This window comes from Scleropages formosus, chromosome 25, assembly GCF_900964775.1.
Source record: "Scleropages formosus chromosome 25, fSclFor1.1, whole genome shotgun sequence".
Classification (NCBI taxonomy): domain Eukaryota; kingdom Metazoa; phylum Chordata; class Actinopteri; order Osteoglossiformes; family Osteoglossidae; genus Scleropages; species Scleropages formosus.
In genome coordinates this window covers 10,055,389-10,073,029 of record NC_041830.1, presented here as the reverse complement: position 1 = coordinate 10,073,029, position 17,641 = coordinate 10,055,389, and the positions used below count along the sequence as shown (strand labels likewise).

Here is a 17,641-nt window from a genome sequence, read left to right as displayed (position 1 = left end):
GTTGTTGTGACCCAGCTCTGTTCTGTTGCTAATTAAAATATATAAATAAATTAAAAAAAATACACACACAAAATGTGGCTGATACTTTCTTGCATGAATCTCATTAGTTTTAATTTTCATTGCACAGAAATACTACTTTTGAGAAGTATTTATCAACCAGGTTTTCATTCATTCATTTCAAGGTCTTCAATGAGGTTTTATCTGCCTCCTTTGTCAAATGGATTTGTAACTAAATTGTTGTTGTTGCTGCTGTTGTCGTTGTCGTCGTTGTTGTTGTTGGACAGATGGAAATATACAGATCAGACTTTTTCATTGTGACAATTACCAGTCACTATTGTAAATGTTTTATCCATTAAAACATTGATTACAGCAGTATCAGTAAAAGTGAAGAGCAGAAGAACTTTAAATGAGTGATAACACCAGCCACTTCTTGTTTCAATGATTTTTTTGGCCGTTTTTGCACTGGAAGTTGTGCAGTATACCCATTCCTTAGCTGATTTTAAGATTTCTGTAATAGAATTAATGGCATAATGAATTAATGAAGGCCTCTTTCTCAATGTTGAGGCTGTTAATATTTTAAAAAGAGACGAGAAACACACTTTCGCTCTTTCTGAGGTGTTAGGAGTAAGCCAGCATCAAGTTGCACTGGGATCGATACCCCAGAATCACACGAGCACAGGGCCGGAATGTCGCTAATCGCAGCACCTTCTTGCCTTTCTGCAGGCCTGCCCTTCATTGGGCAAAAGGTGCATTCCCGTCATATTCGCATTCAGTGACAGGTCGCCTCCCATGAGCTATCAGCTCTACATAAATCTATTTTTTCTGCAGGAATGTGTGCTTTGCCACTCATGGTGAACAGTGTTGGCTTTGTCGGAGGCACTGCTATTTTTACAGGGCTCATCAAACACGGCCTTGTTAAATTTTTGAACTGCATCCAGATATGCCTTTAAAAGAAGCCATTAGTTTGCCTTTAGTGATTAGTTAACCATTGCGCTGCACGCTACTGACTCAGAACTACAAGACCTTGAGTGTTACTGCATTATTATTATTATTATTATTATTATTATTATTATTATTATTATTACTATTATTAATGTTCTTGTTGATGTTGGCAGCAGGTGGCACAGCAGTTAGAGGTCTCACTTTGTAGTCGAAGCTGAGTTCTAATGCCACCTCCTGCTGTACTACACTTGATCAAGGTACCACAGCCTGCACCGATACAGTAAAAATGACCCAGCTGTACAGTAGCTGAATCATTTTAAGTCCTGTAAATGTCACACGGAACACAGGGAGCCGAGACAGCTGAACCCAAGTGCAGCGTTGTTCGCAAGACGTTGAGGGAAGAGGCAAGGTCTCAAAACCAGGGACAGGGGAAGGGTCGGTCGATCGACGAACAGGACAGGAACGAGGATCCGTGGACGTGGTCGGAGAACGAAGCAAGGAGTCAAAAAACCGGAGATCGTGGACAGAGCAAGAGAGTAGTAACACGAGGAAGGGCGGTTGTCCCAAACGAGATTCCGCAACGGTACGGGAGCTGAAGAGGGTCTTTATAGGGTGAACGATTACTCATGAGCTAGTGCGGAGTCAGGTGTTGTTGCTTGTGTTGTGGGCGTGGACGTGACAGTAAAAACCTTGCTTTGAAAAAAAGCTGCTGGCTAAATAAGGCTTAAGAGTAATTTTAAGTTGTAAGTGAAGATGATGCAAATTATTCACATCAGTTAATAACCATTTAAAAATGAAGAAACACCCAGACTGAAACCCTGCATTCCGGGTTCACTAAAGTACAACTCATAGCATTTTAAGCCACTATCCCTTCAGCTAAGCGTCACACAGGTGGCGTTGTGAATAGAGCTGTTGCCCTACGATCTGAAGGTTCCTGGTTTGAATCCCCTTGTTGGTGTAGGAGCTTGAAGTACACACACACACATTTTCAGAACCACTTGTCCCATACGGGGTCACGGGAGCCTACCCGGTAACACAGGGCATAAGGCCAGAGGGGGAGGGGACACACCCAGGACGGGACACCAGTCCATCACAAGGCACCCCAAGCAGGACTTGAACCCCAGACCCACCAGAGAGCAGGACTGTAGTCCAACCCACTGCGCCACTGCGCCACCACGCCCCCCAAGCTTGAAGTACTTACCCTGAATCGATACAGTAAAAACATGTAAAATCCCGCCGTGCAAAGAGGTAAATCAGTGATTCAGTATACAAACCTAACTGTGTAAACCAAAGGAATGAAATGAATGAAAGATAAAACAATCATAAAGGAGAAGCCTACAAACACGGTCATCTTCACACTTTCTGAAGAAGTCAGCAGAGACCCACTATTTGTCTTTCATAGTCTGGGATCAGGCCATGTGCTGTCAGATGAAATAGGGTGATGATGGTAGTGCTGTGGTTAGCGAAGAAGCGGTGTAACCAGTAAGGTGATGGGTTCAAGGCCCAGAAAGGGCCCTGTTGCTGCTCAAGACCCAAGAACGTGTGGTATGAAAAATTCAACTGGGCTAAAGCGTGAGTTTCTTACATAAGGCACTTCTGACTCAAGAGTAATCAAGGCACCGAGTGGAAATGTTGTTCCAGTCGATTCGCTTCTGCAAAACGTAACCTGCTGTGCATTGGTGCCAGCGTGGCAAGACTTTCCCCTTTCTCCCCACATAAAGCCTTAAGTAAACGACTCTAAATTAACTAATTGATATCCTGAAACCTGCCACTGCAACAAAAAAGATAAAAAGAGCAACTCTGTTCTAAAGTAAAAACAAAATGAACGTGTGCCCACCTCCTTGTCGCCTGACTCATCACGGGGAACAATGAGCCCTTTGAGGCGAGAGACCTGTTTGGTCACGCCGCTTCGGCGACACACACTGCGGCATTAACGCGAGCTTAGCGCAATTGATCGGCAAATGACAGACACGGGGAGCATCATCGGGGCCGCGAGCGTTCCGTTGACTGGCAGGGTTGGGGACTCGCCATCGGCGTCCTCGTGCTACGACTATCAGGGGCTTAAACAAGCATACTCTAAATGAAAAGCTTGCGCATAATTAAAAAGAAAAAAAAACACCAGTGCTTGCCGCACTTAGGGAAATGGACTGATGATTATTGTTTTGCAAGATTGCTATCAAATGCGCGGGCGATAATTTTCCGCGAGCGCCAGCCTGTGACAAATAGAACTGCTAACAATATAATTGGTAATAGGAGCTCTACTGTAATACACATAATATTAATTTATTAATTGCACGCGCTCATGCCAGGCCGTATGCGAGAGTCATGATCCAGCAGAACTGGCTAAAGTTTTTCCTCTTGCTGATGTCTGTCAGTTCTAGTCCACGCGGTAGTACCCCCTGTGGCGTCGAACCAAAAGATCCCCGTGTTTACGCAAAAATTGTGTTCCCACGTGTGCCACTGAATTGCACAGTTAACACGGGACTGTCATGACGCAATGTGGAGAAAACGCAACGCGTGTCATTTAGCGCGCGGGCGAGCTCTGTACCAAGTGTGTTTTTAGCAACTATTTCCAAAACACATGACAGGTGCTCGATAGACCTGGCTGCTTTGCTAACAGGTGCCCTCCGTCTCATCGCAAATTCGCTGGAAGTCGCATGCGGGAGGAGGGCGACCGGCCTCTCGGACCCCACACCGGGCTCGGCCTTTGTTAGCATAGCTACCGCCATCGTGCTCATTCAAGTCCACGCTAGCTCCTGCAGAGAACGTGGGCTTTACACTCCCAGCCCTCTGATTCATTCTTCATCCAACACCGCACAGGTGTACTCAGAAGCATTTTCACAGCTGTCACCGTAACAAAGGCATAAAGGCGTGCGTGGCAAAAATAAACACCCGATTACAAATAAAAGCACGTCTCTTAAGCGTAACGACATATTGTTAGCTCACAAAAATGCTTCCATGCCATTATTTACTGTCATGAAGTCCCTTGGACTTCCCTCGAGCCACTGCAGCGCTCATAATTTCCCTCGGACGTTTCTGGCACCGAGAGCCGAGCTTGTTGGCACGAGGAGGCAGATTCCTGGTCCGGTGAGAGAGTCGCTCGTGCAAAATGGACAAGAAGAATGGATTACTGAAGCAAACTCAGGTAAACCCTGGGAATGTAGGATAGCCAACTCAGAATTGCATCTAGTCCCTTCGCAAATGGTTTATCCAACACTTCAAAATGTATAGTTTCACATGTAATAAAACTGAGGAAAAATGTGCTGAAATTATTATGTATTTTTGACACCTTTTATATTATTTTGATTTTTTTGCAGGTCCCCTAAAGTGACTTGTAATGTTTGGAAAGTACACTTAAAACTACTCAGCCATCACTAAAGCGTGGTATTTTTTACTGTGTCCAAGGCAAGTACCTTAATCGAGGGTACTGAAGGCACAAGATGAATTTGTTATTTTGATGTCAAGGCAACAGCTTCAGCAAAACATCACCTGCACCCTCACCACCGGTTTGTGTCATACTGTGAATGCTCCTTTCATGATACATAGAACGCGTGTAATCTACACCCTTAAATTCACATAATGAAGCGTAAAGTTACACTTGGAGAAATTTCTCGTGAGAAAACACACTTCAGTATAAAAGATGAGCCTTGGCAATGTTGGGCACCGCATAAAATGAGCTGCCTCCCCCTGTGTGTGGCAGTGCTCCTCCAGCGCATGTCTGTCCTCTCGTTGTCTGGCAAGTAAATGTCACGTGCCTTGTGATTTTTTTATCGTTGTGTAAAACCATAATCTCTCATAATAATGGGCCCTAAAGCAAAGAAAGTTTTAAGAAAAGTGCAGAAATGGTACAAAAGCCAATGAGTTTAAAACCTGAAGTAATAAAATGCCTAGAATTCTCTTGAAAGTAATTTCATGATCTGTTTCTGTGATTTACTATTTATCACAAACGATATTCATATAGCTCATAATGTGTTCATTGTCATCAGCCGTAACTCTTGTAACCTCTTACGGTTGATGACAATGAGCACATTATGAAAAATATAGGAAAGCTCACATTCATGAATGCTGAAAGGGATTCAGCAGATCTGAAGAACAGAAGGGGCTCATTTCAGCACGTCAGAGCCAAAACTTAGAACCTACAGACATTCCATTTTCGGCCTCTGGGACTGGGACCAATGGTAGAGAGGCATGGCACTCTTGCCAGGGTATAAGGAGCGATCAGGATATGCATATATGCATAAGCTATTTTCAACACTGAGGCCTTAAGCCTGGATTTAATGGTGTCCAGAGTAGTTCTGATGTTCCGGATTTGGTTATGAACCATATTCTTTCAAGTTTAAAAGTTAGGGCAAGAATTTTGCACGTTTCATGGAAAAAATGGTGAATCGTGTGTGGCTCAACAGACCATTTTTTTTAATCGATTATGGTTATTTATCACTTCATGAGAACGTTGTCAGGAATGAATTGCGCTGGTGAGAGATAAACATCATGTAAAATTAAAACTCTACTAGTCATGCAGATGAAAGCCTTCCTGATGAATTCTGTTCTATTTTGTGGTTTTGTGCACCAGTGTGGACGTGTGGGTTATATCCTAAGGGAAATCTATTTTTTGCTTTCTGACCTGAGGATGATACTGTACTGCTAAGTACGTCAGGTGCTCAGGTTTGCCTCGAGGTTTCCCGTACCTCCTTTTTGGTGACAGCTCCTTTACCTCGTGACATTTTGATTTATTCTTTGATTTTATGCAATGTTTCCCCACCGTTGTAAATCAGTTACTGTCAAGGCTTCTTATTCTTGAGAATTTCTCGTGAGAATTTCCCATGGTTAACCTGTTCTGAGTATCATGTGTCGTTTTCTGGTTTCTGGATCCTTCTGACCAAGCTGGGCAAGATTTTCCCTTAATTTTACCAGTGAAGGCTATCAAAGTTAGAGGAATTTTGTGCAAAGTTTGGCTCAGCTCTTCAATCCTCACTTTCATTTGATACCACTTTTTTTTCAGGTACCTTACAGAAAAGTAACCTGGAGATACTGGAATGGATGTTGGAAATACAAACTATCAGTTTTAACATCAAATAACAATTAGTAAGTTCATTTGAAACAAAAATATACTTTATTTTTCAAAAGTTCTGTACAAGCACTGCAATGGATTACAATGAAGTTAAAAAAACGCACATGGACACCTCATTTTGACAGAAGGAATATGAGACTGTCAGCACGTTTCCTAGGTTTGTGAAATTTTTATTCACTTACACTATTTACACACCCTCTATTTCTGTCCAAAAACAGAAAATATAACAAATCCCATGATATTTACCTTAATTTTTAGCAAGACTTGATTCAAATAATGGCACTGTTCTACAGAGCACATGTTTGCCATTTTCATTTATTCATTTCGCTGATGCTTTTCTCCAAAGCAGCTTATAATGTTAAGCTACTTTAGAAACCTAGCTGGGGCACCATGGTGGCACAGCAAGTAGTGTTGCTGTCTCACAGCACCTGGGTGGTATAAGAGGACATGGGTTCAATCCCAGCTCAGTCTGTGTGGAGTTTGCATGTTCTCCTTGTGTCTGTGTGGGTTTCTGCCAGGTGCTCTGGTTTCCACCCACAGTCCAAAGACCTGCTGTTCAGGTTCCCCCAGAGAGTGTGTGTGTGTTCCACTGATGTAGGGTTGAGTGACCGAGTGTAAGTAGTGTATCTAGCAGTGTAAGTCACTGTGATGAATATGGTGTGTGGGCTCATAACACCACATGGAGTTCATTGGCAGTTGCTTTGGAGGAAAGCATCTGCTAAATAAATGTAAGGTTATTTATACAATTGAGTAATTTCACTGGAGCAATTCAAGGTAAGCATCTTGCTTAAGGGTACTACAGGCAAAGGTGAGATTTCAACCTGCAACCTTTCAATCCAAAGGCAGCAGCTGTAACCACTACACTATAACATGATGTAGCACTCAAACTGAATAAACAACAGATCTTTGGTTTTTCGAACATGGAATTAAAAAGTTGCACAAAACCTCTACAGATTCACTTGCAAAGTTTCGCACTGCAACAAGTATAAAAATAACTGGACGCAACCTGTTGCAAACAATGCAGCAGAAGTATGAAAACAATAACAAAATAAATGGAAGTTTTTTTCAGTACATTTGTGTAACAGTTTTTTTCACCTGTCAAAATATTTTCCAGCTTCTTCTAATTAAATACAATGCATCAGAGCACAAGTCACAAGGCATCTGCACTAATGTATATCTCAGTGACCCCAGTGGTGGGAGGCTGAGGGTTAGGGTCCTTCCGGTGTGGGAAGCATGCTATTACACTCGCTGTCTTTTCACGCATCGCTCCATGGGTCCTCATTTTCCACCTCCTGTGCAGCTTCACCAGATGTTTCCCCAAAAATTGGGCCTGTGTTTCCTGCAGCCTTCAAGCATCGGTTTCCCATTTTAAGTCCTCGCTTTGTCTGAAGGAGGCGTCTTTAGCCAGTCACGCCCATGCTGGTCTGTTGTATGGTTAAAGGTGAGCCAGGAAGATGTTCCACACCCTGGGTCTCCAACACGGATGGACCACATGGTGCGAAAACAACTCCCATCCCTGGGGGATTTAGGTCCGGCGCCCCCGACTGGCCTTTCTGAGCCTCTGCGAGTCCTGCCAGCTGTTCGGCTGCTTCGATCTCCTGCATGGTGGGAATGGAGTTCTTCCTCGGGCGGCCTTTGGGCTTGGTTGGGGCCACTCGCCCCGTTTCCAGCACCTGGGGAGAAAACCTGTGGTCAGATTTAAATGGCACTGCTTGGGTTCAGTTTTACTGTGTTTTTACATCACTTGGTTCATTTTCTCTGCAGGTTATTTCCCACCAAAGTGACCAAAATAGCTTACTAATGTGGACGCTTATCCATTTATCCCGTGGCCTAATTATCTCAGTAGGAGCTCTTTACTCAGCAGTACAGCAAGAGTTCGATCATTGGAGGCCCAACTCACACACACACACACCCCTGCAGGAGTGCACTCACCATTTTCTTCCACTTCATCCGGCGATTTTGGTACCAGGTCTTGACCTGCAGCTGAGTGAGACCCAGTGATCGGGCCACATCCAACCTGGCAGGAACATGACAAAGTGGCATCATTAGTCAATTAAATAATTAATTATTGACAGAATTAACAAACACCTGGGCCATTCTTCAAACATAATCCACATTAACAATTACTTCAGGCAGCATGAGGTCTTAAGCAGGAAGTGCTGGTGCGTCAAAATTCCGCAACTCAGTCCATGTGAAGGTTGCATATTATCACTGTGTTCTTCTAAGTTTCTTCCAGGTGCTCTGGTTTCCTTCCACACTTCAAAAGCATGTTTCAGGTGAACTAGTGCCTCTAAATTGCTCTTACTGAGTGCGTGCGTGCGTGCGTGCGTGCATGCGTGCGTGCCCTTTGATAGGTTGCTGCCCCATCCAGAGTGCACCCTGTCCCATACCAATTTGGGATAGGCTCTGGACCACAGAAATCTGGCATTGAACAAGCAGTTGTGAATGCACAAAAACTTTATTGCCTAAACAATATTACACATTACAAATATGGATGAAATGTGCTTTGTCATTTTAAAAGTCAAGAAATTAAATAAGATGTTTTTATACACTTAAATTAGTACTGTGACCCTCAATCCTGCCTCAAGCTTCCCAACAACTTGAGCTGTAACTGGTTTGTATATGAGGCCCATAACTTCATCTCATTATGGAAAAACATCACACTATTCCAAACATCAAAAAGTTTTATTTATCATGGCATGTGCACAAAACGTAAAGCTGTGTTGAAATGCAACTTTTGCTTCCCGTCAGTGTTTGAATCAGTGCAATCAGGCTGGTTGAGAATGATTAATTACTGTATCACAGTACATTACACATGACGATTGGATGCTTTCACCAGCTAAGGTGTCCTGATTCCCCATGGTGAACCTTTTCATAGAGGTGCACAGATGCATTAGGTGGGGAAATCACTTTCTTTTGTAACTTCTGTACATCAATACTATCTGCAGAAGCTCACCTGTCAGGTGTGGACAGGTACTTCTGTCTCTGGAACTTGTTCTCCAGGCCAACAAGCTGGAGCTGGGAGAAGATGGTACGAGCTCTCCGGACCTTCTTCCACTTGGGACCGGCCCGCTCCACTTTGGATTCACTGCTGCCTCCCACGGGGGTCTTATTCTGGTCGTCTCGGGGCTGGCAGCCCAAGGGGTAGGGCAGAAGGGCAATGTTGGAGAAGAGGGAGCAGGGGGTGGATCCTGAGAAAGGCAAAGTGATGCTTAATATCCTACTCATTACCCGGCGTGGTTTTTTTTTTGCAAAACTTGATAACACCAAGATAGAGACTGACATTTTTCAACAGGGTACATCTCCAATCCCCGCATCTAGAACTGGATCCTATAGCTTTTCTGACAGGAATGCAGATTTTGTGGTGGTCTACACCTGTATTTTCTTTTATATTTCTTGAGTCATCATCTGTTCTGCTCCCTCACTTTCCTGTCCGTTCCCACACAGCTGCCCAAGAGTGACACCTCGTGGAGAGGAAGCTGCAGACCGAGCATTGAGACTCGACCCCGTAGCAGACTGAACCGCTGGGATTCATTACTGCTTCATGCTTCAAACAGACCAAAATTAAAATGGGGATAAATGTATTGAAGTAATTCTACTTTGTCTTTTGGAAGTAGCTGTTCCTTACAAGTTCCCCTTGAGTTGTTGGGGAGGTTCGGGTCCTCCTCAGTCTGTGTAAAGTTTGCATGTTCTCCCCGTGTTCATGTGGCTTTCCTCCCACAGTCCAAAGAAAAGTGTTTCAAGTTACCTGCTGACTCTAAATTGCCTTTAGCGTGTGTGTGATTGTGTGTCCTATCCAGGGTGTACCCTGCCTCACACCCTGGGACTGTACATTCTGCAAGAATTTATTGATAATGGATCGATGACTGACTGAGCAGATGAATGAAGTGCCTGCCCGAAGTCTGCAGCTGTACCCACCTTTTACCCAAAGCGGACAAGCTGTTAGACTGAATATTGACACACTGAAATGTCTTTAAGGTAAGAAGCTGCTAAGAAGTTCTCAGAATTGAAAACTCATCATTTATATACCCTGGTCCTGGTAGAGCGCAGACCCCTATATGTGCTGTGTCTACCTGAGGTCTTCTTCTACATGTTTAGATGGATAAACAGAATTTGTGTTGCTTAATAAGTACAGAAAAACATGCTTCCAAAATTTTCCCTTCATATGAATAATGCAGTGGTCATTATTTCAATTAAGTGTTATTCTGATGGCTATGCATTCAGTTGCTCTTGGCCTGTTCATAATTGTCCCCAGGAACCAAGAAATTAATTTATGCAAATGAGGTTCAGTAATAATCCATTCACTTTTGCTTCAGCAATGACAGAATAAATCAATATAAAAACAGTTTCCACAGACTAACAGGAGTTCGGTTTGATATTAATATTCATTTTGTCCTCAATATCGGGATATGTGCAAGGTTTCTGGTTTGTTATGTGCAATCGATTGATTGACTGATTGAACTTCGTGTGCATTAATTTATTTGTCTAGAATTATTATCGCAGTATGTGGCATTTCCAGATCATATGTGTTTGATACGTATAAGGTAGGTAAGGAAAGGATTTACTACATGATTAAATGTAATTATAAGCTGATCAGTGTAATAGATTTTATGGCACGTGGGGAGGCGACTTTTGAAGAAGAAACATTGACCAGATGTAAAATTATAATGTCATTATATTGCAACCTTAGTGGATTTTGAACAAAAGGTGTCAAACACTTGGAATCACTTTGCTGCAGGTAATCATCATCATGTCACTCACGCGAACAACTGTACTGCGCGTTTCATATTTTACTATTATTCTTAAAGCCCCAACTCGAAGAGAGAGTAAACGGGGTTAAGCGCAAAAGTCCCCTTACTTACCTGGGTGCCACGTGAGCGCTGCCCCGTGTGGCCACGCGGGGTCTCCGCGGGAGGTCCTGACGCCCTTCTCTGGACTTAAGTCCGAAAGGATCTCGTCGATCATGAATGTCTTGTAGCGCCTGAACTCCGCGTGGCAACGCGCGGTCACCTGCATGATGATGAGGCGTGTGACGACCCCCAGCCGAGCGCGCGCCCGTCCGCGCGGCCACCTGATGCGTCAGCTGCGTGACCACCTGTGCGCTCACCCGGCTCGCAGTCGGAACACCTGGGTGTAATGCAAAGATGGAAAAAGTTTTTTTTTTTTTTTTTTTTTTAACTTATTTTTTTTTTTGCGGGGGGGGGTTACTTGAAAGCCATGACATGAGAAGCGCGCGTGCCCCCCAAGGTGTTTCCACAGCGTCGAGGTAACACCTGTTCAGCACAATAAGCTGAATGAGCCGAGCTGTCAGCTGCACGAGTGTCATATACACATCTCATTACACATTCATCATATATCTTATGAATATGAATATCTCTCTGGGTGTGGGTGTGTGTGTGTGGGGGGGGGGGGGGGGGGGTACAGGAAACCAGCTAAATGAAAGTGAAAGCATGATGCGAAGGAATGTGCATAACGATTTACATAGATGACAATGTCAGATAAGCGTAAATAACACGTGGACATGCAGCAAGTAATGTAACACCATCACTGCTTTATTGTGTTTACAATATATACTACAAGCGTCTACTTACAAGCGTGCATTGTTAGGCAATAAAAGTAGGTTCTTCAATAAACCTTACTTTCTACTGAAAAAAATATTACATAAGTGTAAATTTGCCAGTACAATACCTTTCTTCCCCCCCCGTTTGCAAAAGAAATTAAAAGTTTAAAGGAATACTATTATAACTTTTAAAAACCTGAAAGTTGCTAGAAATATGCTTCTGTTGACATGTTACCAAATTTCAATTTTTTTTTCTTTGTCTTTGCTTATTTATGTACTCATTTTTCTGTTTGTGTTCATTATTGGTTTCTTTTTTCTCTGTTGTAACACTGCTGGCAATGTTGTAATATTGTTATGTCTTGTTCCTTTGTTCTGTAGATGCTGTACATTTTGTAACTGCTGATTTCGTCAGAATTTCTATAAATATATATGCATATTATTACATATTTTCTACAATAGTAGTATGTCACATTTTCCATTTGCTTGTTCTTTAGTTTTACTCAATGCCCATGACCTTAAGTACAATACTCATAAGGCATGATGGACAAAGTAAAGTGGCCTACTCTAGCTTCCGTACTCTTTACTAAATCAGAATCAGAATCAGAACGAGCTTTATTGCCAAGTATGTTCACACATACAAGGAATGTCTTGGTGACAGAAAATTCCACAGCACAGACAGAGTGACAGTGAGAAGACACAGATGAGAAGACAGAATATGTGAATAAAGGATAAAAAAATATAAAGTACACAATATACAAAAATAGTCATTAGACATTATATGTATGTACAGGTATGTTCTAAACAAATGCATTCAGATACAAATACAAATAAAATGATTGTATTAATTGTTCTAAAAACAGAAAGAGAGGCTGGCTTTCAGTTGTCCCTGAGGTCATGTCACCATACCAATATATACATTTAACGTTATATCATATATTCAGTTTCCCTGCAGTGACACTGACAGCTGCAGGTTTTGTTATTATTTGTAAAAGAACAGACTGAGGGCAAAATATTATATAAAACAATTATAAAAGAGAACAAATAAAATGAAAGATATTAAAGAAAATAAGCTATTACCGAAAACATTGCCTAGTAGTAGAAAAAGTATTAATTTCCATATTGATTTATTGAATATTTTTCGCACTTAATACTATCTTTAGCACTGAATGGTCTTCAGCCAAACTCTAGCATTAGATAATGGGCACCTAAGTGTACAAACAACACATTTTTAACTCGTTTCATTTATTTATTCATTTATTTTAAGCGTTTCACGAGTCATTTGTAACCGCGGCAACGTGTTGCCGTATAACGCAGTGTTTCCGGTCTGCCGTTTAGTTTTTGCGACAGTGTCCGTCAAAATACGGCCAGGGATGCCGGCGCGCACAGCAGCAGCGGCGTGGCTCACGAGGAGCGTACTCCGGCGCGCGGCCACCGTTCCGTGCGTGCGTCCACCTAGAGCGTCGGCACTGCCCGCGGACCGAACGCGCCCCCTGACGGCCGGTGAGCGGCGCTGCAGCTGGAAGTTCCCCGCGTTGTCGGCGGCTTTGGTGGCTCCTCTCGCTCCGTGCGGCCCGAGACCCTCGCGCGCCCTCCACGCCTGCGACATGACGTCTGCGTCGGCCAACGCGAGCGAAGACATGACCCAGAGGATGGTGTGGGTCGACCTGGAGGTACGGGGGGCAGAGCCGGCAAGAGCGCGAGCCGGGCGGCGCCTGCCCCGTTACCGTGTGTGTAGCTTGAACTTGAAGCCTCTCGCTCGCGCTGCCACGACGTTCCACGGTTCCAGCGCGTGCTCTTTTCCGCTGCACACAGTGACAGGGGGGCACGTGCGCTCGCTTGCCTGCCCGCCCAAACCCGTCGTGGCCGTGGGTAGTTAGTCGCTGTTGACCGGCCCGCCGGGTGAATTAATTCACTGAATAGCTCGGGACGGGACTCTGACGGCCCCCGCGTGGCGCAGATGATGTTCAACTCGTGACGTAGCAGCTGTGAGCCCTTCTAGTTATCGGGTAGAGAGGTTTTGCGGAGCTTTTTGAAAGGCTTTATCATATGGACACGTTCGTTATCATGGGGGCAGGAGCGTCGCCGTGTGTGCGCGTGCACTGTACACTGTACTTTACCCTGTGGGTGTGGGGGACGTTTGTGCTGTAAGATTTGGGTGACTATGCAGGGGGATCCCATCTCATCTGCTTACTCATCTGCAGTTGGTTTGTTTACGCTCTCTTTAGATGACTGGGCTCAACATAGAGAAGGACCAGATCATCGAGATGGCCTGCATCATCACAGACCCGGACCTCAACATCGTGGCAGAGGTAGGGACCCGGTGTGACTCGGCACGGTTCGATACGCCCCGGCGGAGTGTTTTTGTTCACGTTTCGCCTGCGGTTCGTCCAACAGGGTCCCAACCTCATAGTCAACCAATCGGACGAGCTCCTGGATGGGATGTCCGAGTGGTGCAAGGAGCATCACGGGAAGGTAACCGCAGCAACGCCGATCGAGAGTTGCCGGAGACGTGCTCACCTCCGCACCCCCCTCCGCTTGGTTGAAACGTGCCTGCAATGATGTCACTTCCTGTTGCAGTCGGGCCTGACGCAGGCGGTGCGAGACAGCAGGATCAGTCTACAGCAGGCTGAGTACGAGTTCCTGTCCTTCGTCAGACAGCACACCCCGCCGGGACACTGTCCGCTAGCAGGTGAGTGCCACCCCCCACCCGAGCTCCGGTGTTCTGTGATTGGACGGAGGATGCGATCGTCTGAGCCAATGGGCTGCATCCTTTACATCTCTGCCGCTATAGTTCTCTTCATCCTCTGTCAGATGTTCGCAGAAAAATCGCATGGCAGGTGAATGCAATATTATAAATAAGCTGAATATATTGAATGTATAGTATTTAGTTTGCTGTTGGGAAATGTAAAGTGTAGCTTTATGGTCCAGGGTCCTTCGTAGTCAAACGCCATGATGCTGTGTGCTCAGAGGACACTGTGACGGTCGAACCTGCGGGAACTGACCCCCCATCCCACAGGTAACTCTGTACACGCTGACAAGAAGTTCTTGGACAAGTATATGCCCCAGCTGATGCGTCACCTGCACTACCGCATCATCGACGTGAGCACCGTGAAGGAGCTGTGCAGGTACAGGCGACGGTGTCCTCCCCATCTCCTCCTTGGTTAGGATATGATCTTCATACCAACTTATGGAGTCCCTTTGAGTGTCTTATCTGCTCTCTGCCACCCGTCTCCGCCCCAGACGCTGGTTTCCAGAAGAGTACAAGCTGGCTCCTCAGAAAAAAGCATCGCACAGGTAAGTCTGTAGACGCTGTAAAGACACTACCTTAACTATGAATGTGCAGTAAAACATGAATCGGGTGAACGTGTTTCAGTGGGTTTCAGTCCCGTCCTGCTTTGCGTCTCATCTTTACCACCGGCTTCTTCGAAGGCGTCTTTGCGGATTTGTTGTGCGCAGTTTCAACCACAAGGCGGCAGCAAGTACACGCACATTTATCTTGGAATTTATTTATCAGACACTTTCCTGCAAAGTGACATACAAGCTGGAACGAATCAAGGAGTATAAAACTACTGACAAGGAGCTTTACGCGCAGAAACGGGAGTATCAAAGCGCAGCTTGTTCGTCTGATACCACCATGTTGCCGCTTCACATCCCTCAAGGAGTTGCTTTCAAACAGAAAATACTTAATCATGGCAGATGGTGTTGAACTTATTTATGTAGCTGTCAGAAAAACAGGAGGGAAAAGAGTCTAAAAGACATGGGTTTGAGACCCTTCTTGAATGCTGGAAGGGATTCAGCAGCTCTGAGGGACCGAGGGGGTTTATTCCACTGCATCAGGGACAAGATGAAAGCAACAGACTTTCAGAGTGAAACCAGGATCTCAGAAGCAGTTTTTTATCATGTTCTCATTATTTTAAAAAGTGCTTAGAGCATTTAAAGCAGTCCAGCTTTTAACATTCTGTGTCCTCCTCCAGAGCGCTGGACGACATCAGGGAAAGCATTAAAGAGCTGCAGTTCTACAAGACCAACGTCTTCAAAGCTCAGGCGGAGGAAAAGAAACGTAAAATTGTGGAAAATGGGGAGAACGGCAAATGTGTGAGATAAGTGTGTGTGTGTGTGTCAGTGAAAGAGAGAGACCGCAAATACGGATAGTCAGTTCAACAGCCAAGGGAACGCCAATCAGTGTCCGGGACCCATTCCTTCATCGCTTCCGTGGCGATGGTAGTGTCCTTGTTTTCGAACGTTTTTGTTTCTTCGGGGGGTTCTCCTTGAAATGACCAAGAGGAACACCGTCAGCAGTCGAGCTGGACTGTTCTTCAGCATGGAGCACGCATGCTTTTCTTTTGATTTCTGTCATGAATTAAAAGTAAATAAAACAATATTATCTCTATTCTAAGCACATTTTCTCTTTCCGGCGACCCGGCAGAGACTCCTTGTGGCTTTGGCTGTGTTTTCTTTAAATTTTCTTTTTTCGTTCCCGAAGTTGATCTTTCGAGGCTGACGTGGAAAGTGTGAGCTGTTTTTAGCACAGACATGTTTGAGCGACTTAGCCATTAATGTATTTAGGAAAAAAATATTACATTTAAGTTTGCATTGAATACTGTGAAATCCTACCAATAAAGGGCATTAAATGTTACATGGAGTTTTTCTTAATTGTATGGGGATGTGTAATTATTATATGCCGTGTTCAAATCCACCTTTTCAGATGTTAGCTTCTCCATATGCAGGCAGTAACGAGCCCTTTAAAATGTACCACTGTGTATTATATTGATTTTGAATAGTTTTATCTCAATTTGTGAAATATTCATTAGACCGCTAGTGCCCTTAATTCCATCTGTGCTTCATTTGCTCTTTACAATCCAACAATGTATGTGAGGTGGCTTATGAAACACTAAACTGTACTTAGTGTCTGAAGGAGTGTGTGTCACTGTCCTGTGATGGACTGGTGTCCTGTCTGGGCTCTGGATCACTGTAGTCCTGTACTGGACCAGTAATTCCTCATTTAGACCCTTTAGTTGAGCATCTCGTAGCGTAGTGGTTAGATCTGCTGCCTTTGTACACAAGTGTTGCTGGTTCGACTCCCACCGCCAGCTCTAGTACCCTTGAGTAAGGTACTTACCCTAAACTGCTCCAGTAAAATTACCCAGATGGATAAATAATTGTAAGAACTTTAACACCATAAGTTGCTTGGGAGAGAAGTGTCAGCTAAATAAGTTTACATTTATTAATCACAGTAGATGTAGGGCCAGAAATTATCGACCATCTCCGGTCTACAGCATACGTTCGCTCATCTTACAATTATGACTTTTAATTTGCAGCCTTCGCTCCTGAATCACCTCTAGGTTTTGAGGTGTGGAGTTGTTGACCCCCCCAACTGCAGTCCACGTCCCTCGCGGTCTCACGGCCCCGTGCTGAAGAAGACCGACACGTTTGGTGCGGTTATGTTTCTCCCGCACAGATCTGTGCTCCAGCTGAGCTCTGTGAAAACCAGGCTCTTCGCCCCCGGGCGACGCTGTGCGAGAAAACACCGCCTCCACCCCGCCGGGGACAAGGGTGCATTGAGTTCACCACGCAAAAGCTGCAAGCCTCCAGGCCAGTGTTGGAGCTGCTGGAGTGACGGACTATGAAATGTGACTGCGGGTTCGAATCTCGCTGTGCTGATGTTGGACATCGAGCGCTCCTTCTAAATCGCTCCAGTGAACTCCCCTAGCTGCACCTCTTGAGCTGTCCCGCTGAAGCGGAGGTCCTCTGTTCCACAGCACGGCAAGGAGCGTGGCGTCAGCATCAGCACATTTCCCTGCCGCTCGGCAAATAAGCGCCTACTGCTTGACGACTCCATCGCACGGACAAATGAAACGCGTCGCGTCTTCGCGGTATAAAGTGCTGCTGTGCCTTGGAGTCGGGAGCTGATGAGGGGTGTCCTTATTGACCGCATGCATGGAGTCATTCCAGAAAGTTCTGTCCTTCACTTGGTGTTCAAAGGGGTGTGTCCGTCGTCACTGCGATTTGAGTCTATCCATCGGTTTGCTGCACGTCCTCCTTTTCTTCTTCCAACTTTTCTAGTCATCACC

At 44.8% G+C, this 17,641-nt stretch overlaps 2 protein-coding genes across 2 annotated transcripts; one reads left to right on the top strand and one right to left on the bottom strand.

The window, feature by feature from the left end:
* Positions 1-7,125: 7,125 nt before the first annotated feature.
* On the bottom strand, positions 7,126-11,320 carry LOC108921561 (homeobox protein BarH-like 2). Its single transcript, XM_018731058.2, has 4 exons — positions 10,873-11,320; positions 8,967-9,201; positions 7,943-8,027; positions 7,126-7,683 (listed from the first exon to the last, which is right to left on the bottom strand). The coding sequence occupies exons 1-4, from the start codon at positions 11,024-11,026 to the stop codon at positions 7,411-7,413; spliced, it is 747 nt and encodes a 248-aa protein (XP_018586574.1). The 5' UTR covers positions 11,027-11,320; the 3' UTR covers positions 7,126-7,410.
* Positions 11,321-12,928: 1,608 nt separating this feature from the next.
* smfn (small fragment nuclease) lies at positions 12,929-16,189 on the top strand. The gene is made up of 7 exons (XM_029249356.1): positions 12,929-13,240; positions 13,796-13,879; positions 13,965-14,042; positions 14,148-14,259; positions 14,587-14,695; positions 14,811-14,864; positions 15,545-16,189. The coding sequence occupies exons 1-7, from the start codon at positions 12,941-12,943 to the stop codon at positions 15,672-15,674; spliced, it is 867 nt and encodes a 288-aa protein (XP_029105189.1). The 5' UTR covers positions 12,929-12,940; the 3' UTR covers positions 15,675-16,189.
* The last annotated feature ends 1,452 nt before the right edge of the window (positions 16,190-17,641 follow it).

What these genes read in the sequence shown, in the direction of transcription:
- LOC108921561 (XM_018731058.2), bottom strand. Translation starts at nt 11,026, where the DNA reads ATGCAGGTGACCGCGCGTTGCCACGCGGAGTTCAGGCGCTACAAGACA. An exon ending in AGCGCTCACGTGGCACCCAG is followed by an intron (nt 9,202 to 10,872) that starts GTAAGTAAGGGG and finishes TGCCTTTCTCAG; the next exon opens with GATCCACCCCCTGCTCCCTC. An exon ending in GGATGAAGTGGAAGAAAATG is followed by an intron (nt 7,684 to 7,942) that starts GTGAGTGCACTC and finishes TTTTCTCCCCAG; the next exon opens with GTGCTGGAAACGGGGCGAGT.
- smfn (XM_029249356.1), top strand. Translation starts at nt 12,941, where the DNA reads ATGCCGGCGCGCACAGCAGCAGCGGCGTGGCTCACGAGGAGCGTACTC. An exon ending in TGGTGTGGGTCGACCTGGAG is followed by an intron (nt 13,241 to 13,795) that starts GTACGGGGGGCA and finishes CGCTCTCTTTAG; the next exon opens with ATGACTGGGCTCAACATAGA. An exon ending in ACCTCAACATCGTGGCAGAG is followed by an intron (nt 13,880 to 13,964) that starts GTAGGGACCCGG and finishes TTCGTCCAACAG; the next exon opens with GGTCCCAACCTCATAGTCAA.